This window comes from Tyto alba, unplaced genomic scaffold, assembly GCF_018691265.1.
Source record: "Tyto alba isolate M040663 unplaced genomic scaffold, T.alba_DEE_v4.0 Super-Scaffold_14, whole genome shotgun sequence".
Taxonomy (NCBI): Eukaryota; Metazoa; Chordata; class Aves; order Strigiformes; family Tytonidae; genus Tyto; species Tyto alba.
In genome coordinates, this window is record NW_024881276.1 from 25,459,196 (window position 1) to 25,480,599 (window position 21,404).

A 21,404-nucleotide genomic window follows, 5' to 3' on the forward strand; every position below is an offset into this window, starting at 1 on the left:
TGTGAATTATAATGCAGTTGAGCATTCCTCGTGAAGGTCTGCCACATTTTGAGTCGTATCGTATTCTCTGAACTCTATCTTCCCAAAGTCATCCAGTTTACCTACAAGAACAATGCTATGGGGAAGTGTGAAGCAATTAATTTCTTAGAGAATACAGAGCTGAGCTCTGAGATATTAAATCCCGTGAGAACAAAAGACCTGCCTTAAGCAGGTAAGTTTAGACCCCATGGGCATCCAGAAGCCACTTTCCAAAATGGCATGTAAACAGACAAGTAAAAATGGACCCAAACAGCATTTTTACTCTTGAGCTAGCTTCTATTCTTGGTTACTTTTATGATTTTTCTTTCCTTTTACTGTGGTTTATGGAGAACCCGGTTCAACCACCTGATGGCTGAAGCCTTCAATTGCAAAATGACTCTTGCTTCATCCTCCTTCAGACTTCAGACATATCTTCATCAGACTGTGGACCAAATTCTACTTTGAAATGTGAAAAAACTACACCCATATGATGATGCATGCTGTCTCTACCTCCTCAACACATCAAGCAAGATATGGCTGCGTATGGGCAGAGGACAGCAAAGCATTTCATCAAATCCCACTCAGTGTACAGAAAGTTGTAGTGGAGGGCTGTCAGGGTGAGTTACAGCCAGCCCCCAACACATGCTTACTGTGAGATGGAAACAGCAGAGACCATAGCTGAAACTCCTGACAACTCATCATCACCACTGCCATCACCACTACCCTGGCATAGAAATTTTGAAATGTTTTAGTTGGTATCACGCTAAAACTTCCTTCCTCAGCCACAAGATTTCACAACAGCAACTAATATTTTTTTTTCTATTAAACCATTAGCTAGAATGAAAAACAGCCATGTCATTGCAATGTTTAGTTTTAATAAACAATACAGCCAAGAGAATGAAGAAAAGTATGTTCTACTTACACAAAGACTCAGTGACCAAAACTCACTGAGTCAAACTCAGACACACTTCCAAAAAAAAAGCTCCAGGTACAAAAAAACCAAACAAACAAACTCACAATAACAATGGGTTCCGCATGGACTAAAACAAATAATGCATGGAGGAAAACAAATAATGCTGAAGTAAAGTCATACTCATCTGGGAAACACCAGAAGTATCAGACAAAGGAGCTGACCAAGACTTGTCCCCAGTAACCTCTATTTTATACAACTCATGCAAGAGGACACTAGGAAGAGTTATATATCACTTAATAAAATGCTGAGAACTATTCTGGTAGTAGTGACTACTTAGTATATTTTTACCACCTTGAGGCAGCTTAAGTGTTAAAAGAAAAACTGCATGGATTTTATCAAGGTTGAAACATGCATTTAGAAACCCTCTGCTAAAAAGCATGTTTCATTTTCATAGATTTTGCTAACATTTTAAGTCACTAAAAAAGAATCCACAAAATATTTGCTTAAAAAGCTTTTTACTACCATCGTGGTTCATTTCAGCTAGATTAACTTGTTTATTCTAGCTTACAGATCTTAATTTGCATACATCCTGCTCTCCGAGATGAAAACGCGCTCTCAGACAAAGCAGGCAAAAATGGATGAAAATAATACAACCCATCTGTCCAAGAAAGGCAAAGGGGGGGGGGGGGGCAGGGAAAAAAAAAAAAAATAGGCAACCACAAACCACAAAACCCAAACCCTCTCTCGGAAAAAGCGCTTTGCTCTTCACTGTTCTGCATCTTTTCCTCCCATCTTAGCAACAGCGCCCGGAGCAGCCAACCAGGGCCCGGGCGGCGCGGCCAGCGCATCGCGGCCGGGTTACTGCCGAGCGTTGCCCGCCAGTAACCGCGGGGGCCGGGGCCAGGCCGGCCCTGCGGCACCTCCACCGCAGTGCACCTGCTGGGGACCAGGACAGGCTGCCTCCGGCTCCTCCCGCAAGGATTAGCAAATAATTTAGGGCAAAGCCTGCCTTCCTCACTGGCCCCCCAGCCCCCCCCACCCCTTTTTCTTTTGGGGCTTCAGGTATCTCCAGGGAGGGGGGGGTGGGTGTGCGTGTGTGTGAAATCTTGTAAATTAAGTCACAGAAAGGATGCAGTGAAAAAATCCTAACTAAATAAAAAGAAACAGGTCTGTCCAAGCGTATGTACCAGAACCAATTGGTAACAGAGCACCAAAGCAAATCAGCAAAACCCTGCCTGTTTAAATCCCTACTGACGATCTGACAGTGGGTTAAGTTTCCATCTTATGCAGAGATCAGTATTAACATAATACCCAGACCTCCTAGCTGAAACGTAGGTATCTAGCTATTCTGATGACACTATTTCAGACCGTGACGGCCACTTTTCGCGTTTCATGAATATCAAGCAACCTGCCAAAGGCTCCGTGTTTTCCCACCAGACATGACAGAGCCATCCAGAATAAGCATGGTCCTTCATTCCTCTCCTTCCACTGTGCTGAGTCTCAAAGCTATTAAGCAACAACAACTCTGTGAGAAAGGACAGCACCTCTCTGGCTGATTGCTTCCACGGGGTTTGACCCATGAGAGCAACCCCAAAATAACAGAAACATCACATTTTCTGCTGAGCATGAATTTCTATATTGCTACTAAACCACTCCATAAAAATACCTGGCCACATTTTGACCGGCTGGAGCCCATTCCCTCAGAGGTTACTACAGACCAAATCCTACCAGAATTTACATACGAACGCAGCACAAATGAGTCATTATAGTCCTAAAAATAACAACAGAGAAATTTTCAACTAAAATGTTGCCTAATTAACCATGAATGCTGACAAGTATGATTAAAAAAAAAAAGTAATCCCCGAGTTGTTGTAGAGTTTTAAAAGCCAATTTATTCCTACTTTCTTCCTGGATGCACTCAAGTTATGTAGGAACAATACTTCCATTTCCATCCCGCATTACAATAAAACCACCTAGAAACAATAGAACAAACGTCCTCTGGTGAGTGTACAGAATGTATGTATCTTTTCAAAGTAAAGCTGAATGAATTTGACCAAGACAGATAGCTCCAAAGTACTTTTCATGCCCTCTTCATATTTGGAACTATCCATAATTTTATCCCCAAACCACTCAGTCTATTCAGATTACTTTCTGGCGCTTTTAACACAAATGGCAGAAACCTAAGGCACTGACTTTTCTCTGAAATCCTCTTGCAAACAGTCCTCAGGCAGCACTAGTATCAAAACCTTCATGTCTGTAATTTTTCTACAAACTGGTAAAACCAATCTATGGTTCTGTGGTTTACATTTCAAACTGCACTTTAACAGTTCAGAAGCCAAGATAAGATCCACTTTCAGATCTCTTTTGCAACCCTTAGATAAATGGCTTTGTGACAAGGCAGTGAAACTCTGGCCACATTTTGTTCTGAAGCTCTGCAGATCTTGCTTCTCCACATTTAAGGATCCCGCACTGGATCTAACATAGGACTCTCCTCTCCCTCTTCCCCTCCAAGCCAGCTGGCTCCCTTGTCCCAAAAGAAAGGAGAAGGTATTCTCGGACTAAAATGGCCCTATTATTTCTCTGTGTGCTGAAGTCTCCTTTTCTGGCATTGCCAGTTTATCTTACTCTTAAAACACAGTGTCACTACTTAGGAGTCCTGCAACTTTCTTAAAGTCTTGAACCTTGCTGACCTGCAGGAGACCACTGGGACATGCTTGAAGATAGACTGGATTCAACGACTGAGACACATTTTCGGTCCTGGAAGATCCTTAATCTCACAAAATCTGGACAAAGTCACTTACCTGTCTCTTTTCTTCAAAACTGAAGGAACAGTTGATTCAACCAGCTGACTAATTCCCTAAAAGCTTTATGGGGAAAAAGTCATCTGAGACCTCTTCCAAATTCCCATATTGGTAAGAACTTCTACTGAATGGAATGGGTCAGATACAGCTGCTTTCATCAAGGACGTACCTTCCAAATTCCTTCCCTGATAATAGCACTGACTTCAAGAGGAATTACACCATGAATGAATCAGGTTGAGAGTCACACCAATCTTTGCTACGAATTTTATAAAACCTAATTAAAATGAGTAGAGCAGCATTTATCATATAAATCTGACAATGAAAATGCCCTTCGTTATTTTTAAAGAGAAAATGAGATTTAATAGATAAATTAGGCATTTTAAGGCTGAGACACAAATCAATGAGAAATTCTAATTTGAAGCCTACTATGGCTTATTTAGCTTCTTTACTGTTGACAAGCAATGCAAATTCATGTTTCTTTGTGCTTTTAATAAAAAGCCAATGATGTTACATACTATGAGTTTCACTGTCTGAACAATAAAGCTAAGTACAGAACACAATGGCAGCATTACTAATTATTCCTCCTTCTGTTAATTTAGAGCCTAACCTTAACATTACTTTGCCATACCATTTTTACTGAAGGGAGTACATTTTTTTGTTGTTGCTCTCTAGTTGAATTCCTTTCCAGCATGCTGGTACAAATTGTCTTTGCAAGGAAACTATATTTCTCCCTTTATGATCAAACACTCATGAAAGGTTTTAACTAATTCATTAGAGTCATAAAGAATGATATAGAAATAGCAGGATCTTTTTCCAAGCTCCATTTCAGAATAGAAACACCATTAATTTAAAAGGCACATTTTCATAACAGCATCCCTTATCGCTTATTGCCATGACCAGCACCCAAGAACTATGTGAACTGAGAAACATCTCCTTTTTCCCCCCCCCCCCCCCATCTTGTTCTTACAAGTTTATTGCTTTTAAAAAGCAGTTGTATTTCCTACACTGGACTTTGTACTTTCAGGAGTGTGATTTCTGCTACTCTTCTCATTAAAAAGTGAATTTAAACATTTCACATCATAGCAGTGAGAGATCCTCTTAGCACAGGGAACCCACAAGGAGTGTAAAGCTACAATAACCACCAGTGTTTGGAGGCACAATATTGCCCTTCTGTTGAGCAGAGACAGATTAAAACCCACTGCAAAGTCCCAGTTTCCCACTGGAGGGGGAACCAGTGAGAGGCATTCAGAATAGTTTCACGGGTAATGCATTAATGTACAAGCCCATCAGTTTTAAACACATATCCCAAATTACATACAAACAATTCTACTTGCAGAACCACTAAAACAACTCAAGGAGTCTGACAGTTTGGTCCTTCCTTTCATTTGAGGCTATTTAGACAATTCGGTTTTCTATTCCTCTAATGGAAAACCTTTTATATTAAAAGCAATATATTGGGTCAGTCCCTGGAGTAGGGAACATGGCTGGGAAGAAAGTTTGTTTCTAGAAGGTTTCTATAATCTGACTAGCAATTCACTGAATTAGTGAAGAAAGGGACCTCTGGAGGTCACCTAGTCCAGCCTTCTACTCAAAGCAACATGATCACCAACACCAGATCAGGTCAGCCATGACTCTGCCCAGCCAAATCTTCTGCACCCACCCTGGCAAGGAGAAAGCACACTGCCTCTGGGTGACCTGTCCCAGCGCTGCACCAACCTCCTGGTGAACAGGGACTTCCTGATGTCCACCATAAGCCACCCAAACTGCAATATGTGGCCACTGGCTCTCGTTACCTATTGTCTGGCACTACTGACAACAGTCTGGCTACACTGTCTTTGTAACTGCCCTCTAGGTAGTTGTAGGCCAGAAATACATCCTCCCCCAGCTTCCCCCTCACCAGACTGAACAAGCCCAGCTTCTCAACCTCTCTTTGTCGGTCCTCTGACCAAGTTTTGACCCCTCTGACAGACCCTGCCCAGCTTCCCAATATCTCTGTTGATCTGGAGGGCCCAAAACTGGATATGGTATTCCAGTTGTGCTCTCATCTATGTTGAGAAGAGAAGGTTAACAACTTGCCTCCATCTGGCCATGTCCTCCAAAGGTAGCACATTATGTGATTTACCTTACTTGCAGTGAGAGCACACTTTGGCTCACAAGTCAGCTTGGCATCGACTGTATGCCTCCCAAGTTTGTTTTAGATCCTTGACTAGAAGAAGAGCGCCAAGACCTGCTGGCAGACAGCATGCCTCACAGCCACTCAGAGGCTGTCCTTAGTGGTCTGAGGAGAGACATATACTGCAAGACCAGGTGAGGAGGGGAGAATATGACCTCCTGCTTACAGGTAGCCAGAAAAGTTTAATCTCCTCTTTCAGATCTAGGTGCACTGACAGAGTTATAGCGATGCCCTAAAGCTAAATACCTCATCGGGTCCTTTTCAGCAGCAGGGCATTTTGCCATGATGTGCCATTTTGTTCAAGCCAAGTCACTTGGGCATGTCAGCAAATGTGGGCAGAGGGTTTTGGTATTGGACCTCTCAATCATTTCTGTCCAATGAGAAAGAGATCCAGTTAGAAACGTCAAGTTTTTAAATCTGACATGAGACACTTTGGCTTAGTTCCATTTCTTAGGGGAAAAAAAAAAAAATAAACTTCAACGTCTGCATTTGTTCTGATAAGATAAAAAATAATCTTGAATGTACAAAAGTTGCTGCCAAACCAAGCTGTTCTCTTATGGACAGTATGGTTACATGCAATTTTAATAAATAATTAAATGAAGGCAAGTGGGTGTACATATGGTTTTGATGATGAAAAACCCATTAAAGCCTCAAGCCTGCACATCCTTCAACGAATGAATAATTGCATGCACAGGCTGTCCACATACAGCAGTGCTTCCATAGCCATAGCCCCAGTGTTTTTCATACCACACATTTTTAGACTATTAAAGCCTTGGTGTTGTGATAATGACACAATTTCCAGACAGCCGCAATGTACTTTGTGGAACAATTTTAAGTGGAACCTTTAAGCCAGTGACTTTATAGATTCAGAGCAAGGGTAGGTATCAAGTATGGCTCAGGTGAGCAGCACATTGGCAGGGGCTTATCTCTTAAAAAGAACTAAAGCACACAACCATACCAATTTACGTTCCTAAGAGAGAATTCCTCGAGGAAGAGCAATTACATAATTTAGTACACAAAATTCTCCTGAAGATTTCAGTATTTTCACTTGGGCTTACTTCTTTTCCATAGCAGGAATTTACTGCATGACCTACTTTTCCTTCCAGAGATGACGAGTCACACACATGCACAAAAAACAAAAACTCTCTAGGAAACACATGGCTACACAAAGCAGATGACGGTATAAAAGGAATGAATGCAAAGCAGATGAAAAAGGACAGAGACACCTTACACCTACCTTTTAGAACTGGAATAAACCAAGAATATATAAAGAAGAGAGCTGAATATGGCCTCCTTACTCCCATCAGTAAATGAACACCAGAAGAATTGTCTCAGAGCCAGCTATAAGTGAAACTGGAGTGTGAGAGCAAAGTGGTAACACTTCACTTCCTTGAGACACATCCACTATCTGTATCATTTCGGTCTGCCCTGTGTTGTAGGCTGTGAACTCTTTGCTATGTATTATTAGCAAAGTAGCTAGCAAAAGAGCATCCTGGTCCTTGACTAAACCTCAGGATTCAGTCCCAGCAATAGCCTGTGATTGCATCAGTTAAAATAAATAGTAAGCTTAGGGAGACCCATTGTAGAACACTAAGAGACATGGATGGGCTGACATTCCTATAGCCCACAGCATTTATTTCCAAACATGGCATCTTAAGAGAGGAATTTTTATCCTGGTTTCAAATACCTTCTGAAATTCCGAGATGCTTGCTGTTCTGCAATAGTACTGAAAAAATAACCATTTCACAAAACAGCCAATCTCAAAAATAAAAAAAGCATTTTCTTCCCCTCCCTCCCCCCATATTTAAACTACTGCATGCTCTACCCACCCTCAACAATATAGGACCGATATTTGGCAGCACAGTAATACTGTATTTACTTCAGATACTTTAGAACTGGGAGGCAAAAATAAGCAGTTGTATGAACTACTGCATCTACAGTTTCTCGGAGTGCAAGGGGCTGTACCACCCCACTGCATCAGGATCCAGGGAAGTTCCCTGGTGCCGGCTGTGGGGCAGTGGGCATGTCATGAAGTCAAGCGAAAAGCAACTGTGAAAACACGCTCTTTTTACTCACTTTGCTTTGCCATCCACAACAGACTCTCATTCCACCTATCACAGATACCCACGTAGGTAATAACAAATGTACGTTAGCCAAAGCATTAACTTTTCCTCACCTTTCTTCCTCCACCATGGCCCTTCTTGGATAGAGTATGACAGTTCTTTAAACTCAATATTCACAGCTGGTCTGCGGGGTAGGTAGGAAAAACGATGAGCTTCTGTCAGAGTATTGTCCACTTTTTTTAAATGTCCATTCATCAGTCGAATGTCTTGGTTATCTGTGCCATTTGAGACCACTTCATCCACCGAAACACAGACTGACTTTGGCTCGGCCATGGTACAAGCAGAATTGCTGCTGTTCTAGAGGGAAAAAGTTGGAGAATGGACAAAGCTCAGAGACTTTTGTTTAGGAACATGTTTAAAAACCTCCTGCATTAGAATTATTATTTAAATAACATAAGAATCCAGCACAGTAATGTGCTGAAAGATGAAAGGGGAAGAAAATAAAACAATCCTTTGTTTGTTCTGCCAGTGTCTTGACAGAAGAGGTAAAAGAGCTCTTGCGCTTGCAGCACACAAAGGGCAGTTCCTTTACCATCAGTTTCCCCTCAAAGGGTATATACACAGCACATTAGTATCTTCAGAACTGAGTAGCTCTTGCACCAGATTAATATATTTATCAGTTCAGTCCTCATTGTATCTGGCTTCTCATGCACTCAAAGAATTTGGTTCCTGTTACTATGATTCCAGGGCTTGTTTGGGGACAGAGCTGAAGGGGGAAGGGAACTTGCCAAACACTTATTTGTGCAAACATGCCAAAAGACAGCCACTAAAAAAGTCTAAGAGCTCCTGTTCCTTTGGGTCAGCATATACTCCCATAAATGCAAAATTGTACAAGTTACAGTTCCACAAATTTTAAGATGTACTATTTTGTGCCTTATTTGCTCCTGCATTGATAGTTCTAGAGACTATGCAACCAGGAACAGTACTTCTTTCCTAGAGGTCTGTTAGGAAAGCACAGTGCTTTCCACCCAAAATCCTTGCACGCTTTACTTGCTTGATAGTGATCCCTAATGGAAACCTTATCAGCTACACAAACATATTAAACCCTGCTCCAGTACTTGCACCACTGACACTGTAAGGTCAGTGCTTTATGTTTACAGCCATACCTCATACTACGCTTTGTCCATCGTAGCACTCAGTGCAATTCCACTTGGCATTTTTTTAGACTAAATCTCTTTCCCCTACTCTCTGGACCATGTCAATGGCCTGCCACCTGCCTTTCTCTTCTTTTTTTATTATGCACACAAAATCTGAACTTTTTCTATTCCTTTTACTTGCATGGGCACCTTGCACCGATATCAACAGATGTGTATGAGGCCAAAAGTAAAACAATCGTCAATTTTCTTCAGCTAAACAGAATTTTGAACAGTTCAGAGGCTGTTCATTGTCATCTGTTGTTTGAATTATGTCATAAGCTGGGCCCAACATCTGCACAGTTGTCTAAAAGAAAATTTAGTATTTTTAATTCAGGTCCGTACTGGAAAAGACTTCTGTAGCTGGCTTATGTGCCAGGCACTCCATGCTGTCACATCTACCCAACAACCTACATGTCCCCAACGGTATCTTTTGGTAAATGTATGTGCTGCACTGCATTTCAAGACATCAGTGTTGAATGCCCCCAAACAGAGTCATGCCACTGTCTCTTCCTACTTGTCCAGCAGTGCAACTAAGAAGTCACGCTGCCTCCTTGTCACTGTGCCATTTACATGGTTACTGGTCTTCCCATTTATGTTGTAAAAGCAGTGCTGCTCAGATCAGTCACTTGTCATAAACGCTGATTAAAAACTTTTTTAAAAAAATGTCCTACATAACCACTACATAGCTAGCATGTTGACGTTCTTCATGCACATGCCCCAAGTCCTGGATGTAAAAATCAGCTCTGCCTACCATACTTTCCCAAGGAAGATATTTTAATCGTGCTCTCAACTTACTCAGAGGTCAGGTATCCAGTAACACTTACTCCCAATTTCTTAAATAGTTGACTGTAATGGTATGTAATTTGAACACAATAAGAGTAATGTGAAACAACTTAGAACTGAACAATTAAAGCAATTCCCTCTTCCCTAAAAAATAAAAGATGGTGAATTAACAATATTATTTCCTGAATGTTTTCAAGGCTTGCTTGGCACTCATAAGCTGCTTGGTTCTGAGGAACCCCTGAACTTCCTCCACATGTCAAGAGGGAATATCCAAAAACTAACTTTCAACGAGCAGGTCACCTTGAGCATTCAGGTGACGGTCAGAGCTTCTCCAGTTTAGATCAATTCAAGACGAAACATTCTTTGGACAAGGTCCTTGTTTCTGCCTACTTAATCATGTGGGAGTAGATGAAGCCGGAGACTTCTGCTCCTGGGACATTAAACAAACCATTCGAATCACCCAGCAGACTAAAACGCCTGTTTTCAGCCAAGGGCGACGGCGTCCTGCCAGCCCTCGGCCCCACGCCTGCCTGCTCCAGGGACCCCCTGCTACGGGCCAGGATTCGCCCCCGAGCCTGGGGGGGCCAGAAACGGCCCCCAGCCGCGGTATCACCTTCGCTTCCCAAGAGGTGGGCAACTCCCGTGGCTGCAGCAGCCACAGGCTTACCCGGGATCGCTCCTCAAACACCACACCTCAACTCCCTCCGCGCATCCGCCAGCACCAACGCACCGCTCGTTTACTCCACCGACACACCGGCGCGTACGCACAGCCCGGCAGCTCAAACTGGCGTCCAGTTCAATCCCCCCCCCCCCCCCCCCACACACACACACCAGACACCAACCGCGTACGTTCTCAACGCCGGCGCTCACACCTTCGCGGGCGCCATACAGTTGTATTTATTTACCACGCAGCTTTATTTCGCCCGTGAGGAGCCGGATTGCCTTCCCGGCGCCCGCCCGCCCGCCCGCCCGCTCGCAGCGGCAGGACGGTCCCGCCGGCGCTGCCCGCTCCCTCCCCGCCGACTCGGTGTCGTCGTCCCGCCCCGCACCCCACTTCCCCGCTCCCGCCCGTGTGCCGCTCGCCCCGGGTGTTATGCAGAGGTTACGGTCCCTCCGCAAATCCGTTCGGAAAACGCCGGGGCGCAGCGGCGCAGGGAGCATGCTCGGAGCAGCCGCTAATCCCCCTGTTTTAGCTACAGCTCAGAGGTAACCAGCGGTCAAGCCCCGCCATGCGCCGCCGTCCCCTCACACCCCCCGCCGCCGGCCGGGGGCTGCCCCGCACCCCCTCCTACCTGGCACCCCGCGGAGGGACGCGGCCCCGGGCCCCACCGAGCGGCCCCGGTTTTCCCTCAGGGAGAGCGGGAAGGCGCCCCGCGGAGCCCTCGCTCCGTCCCCTCCGCCACCCCGGAGCCGCCCCGCACCCTCGCCGCGGCCCCGCCAAGGGAGGCAGGGAGGGCAGAGCGCGCCTTACCGAAGCGGTGCCCAGGGAGAAAGCCGCCATCAGACATGCCATGTGCCCTGCTGCCCGCCCCGGCTGCCGGCACCGGCTCCCGCTCCGCCGGCGCTGCGCGAAGCCCTCGAGTGCCGCCTCTCCGCCCCGACTGGCTGCGGGAGGCAGGCGGGCAGGGAGGGGAGCGGCCTCCCGCCGCGATGGGGCCGCCTCCGCCCCGGCCCGCCGCGGCAAGGCGCGGCCCCCGCCCGCCCCCGCGGCCCCCGCCGCCCGGCCGGGGAGAGGCGGGGTCGGGGCTCCCCTGCCCTCAGCGGCGCCCCTCCGCTGGGGGCACGCGTGGGCAGCGCGCCCTCGCTGTGGGCAGCGGCCCGGCCCGCGGGTGGCAGCGGCTGCCCCGCTGCCGAAACAGGCGGCAGGCGGTCCTCCGGGGGACTTGGGGGGGGGGCGGAGACCGCTCGCCGGGCCGTCGCTGAGGTGGGCAGCCGAGCGTTCCCTCCGCTCTCCTGGCACTTCTCAGCAGGCCAGCTCCCTAGTGAGCTCCCCGAGGGGACGCGCCGTGGCATTCCCTGAGGAAACGGGGAATCAAAGCACCATGTAATTACGCCTTGTGCCGTCCCGCCCGCGTGAGGAGGGAACGGCTCTTCTGGCCCTGGGACTCACACGCCATCGATTTATAAGCAGAGCGAGCCGTCGTGGTTCAGAAATGGAGAGAAAGGAAGGCTGTCACTGAGTTGCCATCTGCATTAATTTTTTTTTTTCCTTAAATTGAAGATCCGCATGTCAGTGAGGTCCTGCAAAGACGGGGCGTGAACCCCCACATTTGCACATGAAGCGCAATGGGCGGCGTTCACATGCCATTAGGGTTGTGTTGGCACTGCTGACTTGAACCTAGACCTGGGACTAGGTTTTGAGTTAGATTCATTAGCCATGCTACCCGGTGGCAGAGAAAGCTCTGCCCAGTCAGTTCACCAAGAAGCCAGATACTGGAAGACCCACCAACCATCTGAAGTGCCTCTGAAGATATATATGCGCTGGGCCTGGTTTTGGTGTGCGATGAGGCTCCCTCTCTATTCCTGTGGAAGCAGCAGGAAGAGGGGATAGCAGCGGTCTGAGAATTGGATTCAAAGCGTCTACCAAACGTTATATATGCCAGTTCATAATCTGTGACGAATCTTCTAACAAGGGAGCTCACTGTAACGCTTGATGCTCATGTAGCATTGTACAGACACAGAAGTAATCTTCACAAAGTCCGTGGGAGGTAGGTAAGTATTTTATCGTTGCTGAGCTGTGGAGGGGTGTTTGCTGCAGATGGCACAGCACTGCAGGGAGGGAAATGCTGCACAGAACATCTGCGCCGGGTCAGACAGGGGCCTGTGTCCTGCAGTACCCTCCCTCCTGGCAATCGTTGGGAGATGGATGCTAAAGGAAGAGCGTAAGCACAGGGCTGGCCTGTATCGGATGTCTCCCCAATATTCTCCCAGCCTGCAGCCATTTTTGGATCAAGGACTTCCTGGCATAGCTGTCACTGCTGAATGTGCTAATAGCCCTCAGTAGATATCTCTTCCACAAGAGAAGACTCTCCCTTGGAAATATATGAACTTTTAACATCCACTGCATTGCCAAGGAATGGAGTGTGGGGACTCACTGAGTTTGACCTTGGATTCAGTCTGTAGATGTTGCAGAAAATTATTTACTTATATCTCATACTGAGGAAGAAGTGCCTACTTGCTGTGGAATACCAGACCAAACGTGGATGGGCCCATACAGTAGTCCTCATTGAAGGTTTGAACTGTGTTTGACAAGAAATTTTAAATACAATTGTCTTCTAATACTAGAAATAAAGAGAAATTATAAAGCATTCTTCAAGTGAGGAAGCATGTGTCTGTAGCACCTAGAATTTATTCAAGCTTGTCTCTTTTCTTTTCCCTTAGAAACATTGAGTAGGTTGCATTATCTCCCTGCAGGATCTGAAAAGGACTATGAAATACTGCTGTATATGTTTAAGACATTTACAGGGTAAAACAAACTGCTTAAAGACAACATGTATTTTAACTGCAACATGGAACAAGATACTGAGAGCGAGCAAGAGATATCCTGATCTTAGTGAATGTGTGATACAGACGCAGCACGATGCTTACCATCCTCTGTTTTACTTTCTTAAAGGCTCAGGAAGAAGCAAGGAAAACAGCATTAAAGCTGTAACAAAACTTAAATGTACAGTACTGAAATCTGCTGCACAAACAAAAGTTTTAGCTCTGTCCGTAAGCAGCTTACGGTACCAAGGGCCGAAGAGCACCTTTCACAAACCAGTCCCCCGCAGGAAGGCCTGCGCTGCCCGCCTACGCTCACCCGCGTCGCCAGCCAGGTCCTGCTGCTGCCCCTCGTTCCCAGGCCAGCAGTGTGAAAGGAGGAGCACTGCACTGAGTTCATGCGGCATTATCGGCCCCCATCAGTAAAGTGATGGCTTCTGTATTAATATTATGGGTGAAGTAGTGTGGGCTCAACCGCGTATTTGCCATACTGCTTTTAACGGTGTACGTGAAAACTACCCTTCACTGTGTGAAGTGTCACAGAGGCACAGACATTAAGCATGATACAAAGACAAGTGATGGCTCTACCCTGCAGCCTCAAGCACAGCTCCTGTCACCTTCCACAAGCGTTTTTCCTGAGCAAGAGTACATGATCAGACCCTGAGGACTTACTTTTTTCATGGCGGCTGAAGTATCAGTATCTAAGGGAGCTTCTTGTAAACCACTGAGACATAAAACAGGTTTCTCAGAAACCAAGTTCTATTTGGTATCTATTTTGATACCACACAGGAAAAAAATGATTACATAAGACGAAGCATGCTAAAAATAGCAGTCTCCTGCATTCCTACATTCCCTCATTAACTCTTCCATTAGCTTTACAGGTGATCCCCTGGTCCCTGCAGACAAAAAGAACAAGAACACAACTCTCTGGGAAAAAAAAAAAAAAAAAAAAAAAAAAAAAAGATAAAACTGTGTTAAAAAAAAATCCAGGACAAAAAAACAAGGGAAGCTACAAATGAAGGTGAGGACAAGCAAGCAGGGACAAAACTGACTCCCAAAATAGATGAGGAAATAGTAGTAGCTTCCAGGCTTTACAGCAGGGTAAGCATTACAGACAGTAGACTGGTGCAGCCCACAGGAAAGAAAAAGGACATTGCAAGCAGAAACGCACTGGGAAGGACAAGGCAAAGTGGAAACACAACAGCAGGAGAGGGCAGATTTACAGCACAGCCACGGGAGGCATTTTAGTGCAGTACTGATAGCTCTGGTGTCTCTGTACAAGAACTAGTTCATGTATAGAAGTGGTATAGCCTGGGGAAATGCAGAGGCCGGCATGGACTTAACTGCTGAGATGCAGCATGTGTGTAAAGTTCAACTGAGAAGTGTGGAAGAGGCAGATGAGAAAGTCTTAACTATAAAAGGAAAAATATTTTAGATGGGGTTTTAATTTAAAAAATACCTCAGCTTTAACTATTTGCAACTTGCTGTTAATTTAGGCTGCTCTGGGCAGAGTTTAAGGAATTCTATGGAAAAGACTTAAGGAGCTTTTGAGAAAAATATCCTTTTTTAAAAAAAATGTTTATCAGAGAAAAAAAATGGGTATTTTGTTTCTGAATTATGTTTCTAAATCTACCTAAAGAGTCAAAGGAACAGAGAGCACAAAGAAACATACCCCACTGTGAAATGCTCACGCAATTATTGACCTAAATAAGTACTCAAGAACAGTTTATACCAGAGTGTCATTTTGCTATTTGAAAATACACACGATTTTGGATGGTTTCTGAAGTATATTTTTTTATCTTTTTATGCCCTACCCCAATTATTTCCATAGGTTTAGTGAAATAAGAGTGGAAAGATTATCGATAGGTTTGAACAGCCTGAAGATGAAGTTGAGAAAAAACTTATGGTCTGATCCTGAGAAAGGCTGAGAGCCTGTTTCTGGCAGCTAGTAGCCGTGAGTCTGCACTGTGCTTTTAAAAAAAAAAAAAAAAGAGACAGAGGAAATGAAAGTATAGTGGGGGGAAAAAATCATCATCTTACCGGAAGAGAATTATTTTAACTAAAGCAATGTTATTCTCTGTTATTCTCTGTTTATGTTCCCATCTATTAGGACTTGAAAGACATCAACATACATGTTACTTTCAGGTGATACATTAAACAAACCACCAGTGACATATCAAACTTTCCTTTACTACTAGGAAGTTATTCGCAGCTTTGCACCCAGACTCCAACTAGAAAGACTATTCTAGTAATTTTTGCCAGTGGGCTGAAAATTTGAAGAAGCATCCTGCTAAAATACAATAAACACCTGACTTAGATCACATTTTTCTTTTTCCTTCCTCTTGTTCCCCCTCTCTATTTATTGAAACAACAGTCATAATCCCTCTCAATTTTATCATGTCTTTTTGTACATGACATTAATACTTCCCTATCTATACTGGATATATTCACATAATACTATTTGAGATCAGTCAGTTTAAACAGATCTGCTTTCAGATCTATTTAATATTAAAGAACATAATCAGTCATTCCTTTCAGGTTAGGTATACTCTGTATAATGGGTGGGATTTGTCTCTAATTTTAGCTGCCTGAAAAATTGTTATCTAAGCTAGTCATGTAGACTCTTTCAGTCAGTGGAGAGAAATGGGGATCCCAAAAAGAAAATTCAGTCTTTCCTTCCTAAATATTTACCTTGATTTGGGATGGATTCTAGATCTATTTTGGCTTCCTTATTAGCTGGGGAGGGCTTCAGACACCTAACTCGGAATAGCCATGGCCAGTGTTATAGACACAGATACCACCTAAGCTGTGCTCTTGTGCCACCTTTGTCTTCAACTAACATTTTCAGGAATAACACAAGAATTTCACATGTTTGTTTTACATTAGGTTTTACCAGTATTTTTATGCCTGGGCACTCAAATGTCCCTCTTCTGAGATCCAAAGGCAAGAAATTCAAGAGCAAAATACCAACCTATTTCTGACCAGTTTTAGATGGAATTCATTTCTATGGCTACTCTCTGTTATACTCATGGGAATCAGTAGGGTGTACAGTGGTCAATTTGGTATAAGGGGGTTATTTGAGCATTTTGGCTCAAGCAAACTAAGGGGGATAAATAACACCAAGAGGAAGTAATAGTGGGTGCAATGGAGTAGCTCAGCTCCGCAAGAGATGGTGGTCTATTAGTTTGTATCTAAGTAGCTCTCATTTGCCATGGTCAGCCGATCCCAAGACGTGCTAGGAGAGAGCGAGAAAACACATCATTAGTCTTTCTGCTCAAACAAATAGAGTTATTTTGTCAGAGACTGAGCATAATTTATATGAAATCACTACTTTCAATTGATGTCAACATAGCACGCTCACAGCAAATCAGTTACCATGAGAGAAGAAATAGCAAATTTTTCTGTCACCCATATGTCATGCTGGAAGCAGACAAGGTCTCTAGGGAAAAGGTCCCCAGCACAGAGACTATTTCAGACATCTGTCTGCGTTCCTACAGTGCAGCCCCACTCAAATCATGCTGTCCTCGTTAGAAACAAACATGTGGACACATTGCTCAGGCTAATGGCTGGAAAACAGCGAAGAACAGCTGGATTTTAGGCATCGTGGCTCCTTGCACTGCACCTTCACAGACGGTAGCCTCAGGATCTGGGCACAAGGGAGCGAGTGATACCACTCATGCAGCGATAGCCAAGGGGAAAAACTTCAGCAACTCTGTCGTGAGTAGGTTAGGTGAAGAAAGTATTTTTGCAGTCTGATAAAAAGACTGCAATCTCAGTTCACAAGGTGACTTGAAAATTAGACATGGCACCAATTTGCTGAAACCCTTTGCCAGCTTAGGCTCCCTGTACAGCCAAGGGAGAGAGTCAAGCACCTGGGAAAGGGATACACAGACATCAGCAGGAACAGTTAGGCAGAAGGAAATGCCAAGGAAAAACTCATGCCTGGAGGAACTTAGACTTAGTCCCTGAAAGCTGTTTCCAAAGGGGATTCTCAGCCATGACCCCAATTCATGTTTTCGTCACAGAAAGCTGCAAACAGCACCTATCCCATTACACCCAGTAGCCCTGCCACTGAGCACTCACTGTGGTGCTGGAAAGTAAGTTTCAAATTCAGTCTCTGCTCGGTTTCAAGAAAGATTCTGAACATGCATGTTGGGTCAGGACAAAGTCTGAGTCACTGAAATGAAGTATTCATGGGGAAAGCGTTGGGTGTCTCTACCCTCATAGTTGTTCTGCTTTGAAAATGCAACTAAACACCAACGGGGGAAGGGATGTGGATGCCACCCTCCCCTTTGTTTCTGTGTGAAGTGGAACTTCTTAAAGTTCAGTTTTAGCCCAGGATATACAGCTCTTCTACAAAGGGCAGGAGACTGAATAAAAACCCCAGCTCCAGGTTAGGCAGAGCAGTTTTCTGGCAGAGGCAGCCAGAAAAATCACTCTAATCATTCACTTCAGAAGGAAAAACAGGCCATCTCCCAACCCCATCCACCTCAGGTGCTTTTGTACATGACTGGAAGCAGAAGTGCAGAAGGTTGGGCATTTTAGACGCTTTCTGAGAGATGTGAGACTCAGCAGAGAAATCTTGATTATTCTGCATGGCCACGCCACCTGGAACATCTCAAAGATCATTTTGTAAGTGACCTGAACCTCCCTTGGTGCTCCCTGCAGATATGTACATTTATTTCTTGCAGCACTGAAATTCCTGAGAGATAATGACCATGATTACTGGGCAACAAAAACAGTCTGTTGCAGTCTCAGTCTCATAGAGAAGTTGCATGTTCTGCTTTAGCTCAGGGGAAGAAAGCTACAACCCCCCTTAAAACTGTATAGTTAGGCATTGGAAAAGTTGTCCCACTCGCTCCTTCCAGTAGCCCACATGAGACTGACAGGGAAACAAAGCACTTGTATCAGCCAACTAGCAGGACTACATGCAGAAAGGAGCATAGCTGGAGGTGGTAAGTTTAGTGCATGCTTGTTTGCTTGTTACATGTGCTTGGTCATGCTTTTGTCCAAAATTACACCTAGAAACAAGAAATGGGTGTGATGCACTCTGCAGAAGGTGCCTGGTCACTGGGAAGCCTCCCAAGGAAGCGGAGCTGTTATTACCCGTGAGGGAGCCAAACTACAGGCCCTGAACTACACCCAAATTTGTCATGATTTTCAGAGTGACTGTCAGTTTGGAGAGATGAGCTGCTTGGAGTCCCTGGCACAGGTAATAGAGGCTTGAGCTTGGTGCACTTGGAACCCTGCAAATAATCAGGCACCATCACAAACCTTAAAGCCACAGCATTCAGTAGTGCCTGACTTCCTTGGTCAGTCAACAGGCCTGATGTAAAAGCTTTTCACAATGATCCTTTCCTAATTCATGCATATTTGACCATTGATAAATGTCAGACTCAGAGGCCATATCTGCTGGTGTGGTCCCTGGTATGTCACCGGTCCTTCAGTCACACTCACTTACCCTGTATGGGAGTTGGTAATGTTCAGCTCTCTTCCAGACAGATATTCTGGCATTATTTGAAGGTACCAAATCAAAGAAAGGCAAGATTACCTTTAATAGTTCATTCTACCTGTTTATTATTTGATGTAGATTAATTTGTGGAGTATTTATGTGTCTAGTCTAGTTTTCAACTATTTGTTTACAGTTACAACTAAGCAAGTTAAAAAGCCCTTTCTAGTTTGCTACTTTTCTGTCCCTCAGTCACAATGGACATTATTACATAGACATAATAATCAAGTCGTATCATTCTTTTTGATCAGCTAAACACACTGAACCCTTTAGAGCTCTCTATAAGGCAGTTTCTCCTGCCATCTAATCATTTGTGGCCCTTTTTTTATACCTTTTCAGCCTCTGTTTAGAGCAGTTGATGCCAAAATTTGATGTAGCATTCCAGAATTGATCCCACTAATGTCATGTTCATAGTTAACATTACCTTACTTCTGCCCTGTTTATGCACTGTTAATCCAAGCATCTCATTAACCTTTTTTGGCCACGGTGTAACTGTGGGAGCTCATGCTGATTTGCTTATCCTTCAATTGCCAAATCCTTTTCTGAGTCAATTCCTGCTGGGATACAGCATCCTATTCTGTAGTCATGACCTTCATTCCTTATTCCTAAAAGTGTATCTGTGCAGTCAACTACTTAAATACATTTCACTTAAGTGGGTCAAGCTTATCAAGAAGTCAAGATTGTTGAATGCAACAGTTCTAGCCTCTTTGTTTACCATTCTGCATAAGTCACACACCTTAATCAGCAGAGGAGTTATATTTACTTCCAAATCACCAATGCAAATATTTAATCACTTCAGGCCTAACACTATCTTCAGTGCAATCTTAATCAAAACATGCCCATTAAAAGCTTCCCCAGTGATAACTGCCTTGAGGTATGTTGGTTTACCAGTTGCTAAACTATTTATCATATTTTATGATATTGTACAGTATTGGACAGATTATCATAGGATGCTAAGTCAAATCTCATAAGAACGTAGCTATATAATGTGTGAGCATGCATATATTTTCATAATTCAGGCTCATACCTGCTCTTAGAAAAGGACTGACCTGGCTAGGGCAGACTCAGAAAAGGACCGTCTTCTCGGTGCATGGCATTACACAACTTGTTTGATGTTATAGTTCATTATTAAATTAATTCTGGTATTTTTGCTTGAGCTGGTGTCACAGACCCCAACTGAATCTAGCCATTGCTCTGGCCTTTTCTGAATTCTGGTGCAACATTTTTAGGAATAACGATGTTTCCCCAGGACTCCAAATTTTATTCAGTGTGATCAAGGTTCTCTGTAAAGATATTCTTAGGAATCACAACTGTAAACTATCCAGGCCCAAACTTTACAAGTTTAATGTCAGAAAGTGCATCATCTTCCATCTTAAGGGCCCGAAGAGTACTTCTTTGTCTTCATTGATTTACACACGCCATGCAGTTCCTTTCCAGATTTTATTAAATAACTCTATTTTCAGCAGTGCTATGAGTCATGTCAGATTCATAGTGTGTCTGTCCCATATACAGACTACTGCTGGGACTCTTGTTGCCTTGCTTGCAAACAGGCAGACTGGCAATCAGTGGTCCTTCAGCAACCACTGGCTTCCATTCCAGTGAGACAGAAAGTACCTAGCTACTCTGTGCTGGGCACAATGCTTTAAAATGTTACCAAATGAGTATTTATAAAAATTCCAGCATTTGTTCACTACTGACAGCTGCAGAATACAGCACATCTCCTATGTTAAAATCTTTCTACTTTTATTTCCACCAAGGTGCACTCTGTGTAGTACATGGACAGTAAGCATCCTTCTGTTTCCTTTTCCTATTTTCAACCATTCAGATTTCCACGTCATCTGGGCATGCACTGTGGACATCTGGAGTTTCCAGACGTAGAACACCCTTGGTAAGAAGCTCCTTGTAACCATGCATGCATGCATATCCTCATGGTATAACGTATGCTCAGTGGCAGCAGGCTGTACTGTTAAGGGCAAGACCACACACCTGGGCATCCCAAACTAACAGCAGTTCCTCAAACTCTGCTCAGATAATTCTTCAGAGTACAAGAGGACGGGCCTGATGGACATGGCAATGTAACCTCACAGCAGAAGGAAATGTCTCAGCGTCATTTTATTCAAGATATACTTTAGTAGGAGCCTACTAGCTTTTTGTTGGGAAAATAAGGTGAAGAGAAAAAAAGGGTTAGGGAAAAAAGGAACCTTCAGGCAAGTCATGGATGGAAGTTTTCACTGCCCAGCTTCCCACCAGCCTAGCTGGTGTTGTGGACGGAAGGCCAGCACCTGCAGCCCCCCCCGGCCAGAGTCTGAGCAAGCTGACAGGAAAACAAGCAGGATCCTGCAGAGCTGTTTGACTTTGGCAGTTTTCCAGTGTAATGATTTTGGTCTGAAAAAATGACAAGTCATTGTGCACTCTGAGTCTGTGTCAGAGGTAATTCCAAAACTGAATAGCCGTTCCACTCTCTTTTA

The 21,404-nt window shown here is 44.3% G+C and overlaps 1 protein-coding gene across 4 annotated transcripts in view; it reads right to left on the reverse strand.

Moving 5' to 3' along the window:
- ABCG1 (ATP binding cassette subfamily G member 1) overlaps window positions 1–11,623 on the reverse strand; it is a 65,755-nt gene extending 54,132 nt beyond the window's left edge. For all 4 annotated transcript variants that reach the window (XM_032994465.2, XM_032994466.2, XM_032994464.2 and 1 more), the window contains exons 1-2: window positions 11,419–11,623; window positions 8,082–8,325 (exon numbers count right to left, since the gene is read on the reverse strand). In XM_032994465.2, the coding sequence (XP_032850356.2) occupies window positions 8,082–8,325; window positions 11,419–11,460 (286 nt within the window). In that variant the 5' untranslated portion in view covers window positions 11,461–11,623. The remainder of the gene's footprint in view (window positions 1–8,081; window positions 8,326–11,418) is intronic.
- Between the last annotated feature and the right edge of the window lie 9,781 nt (window positions 11,624–21,404).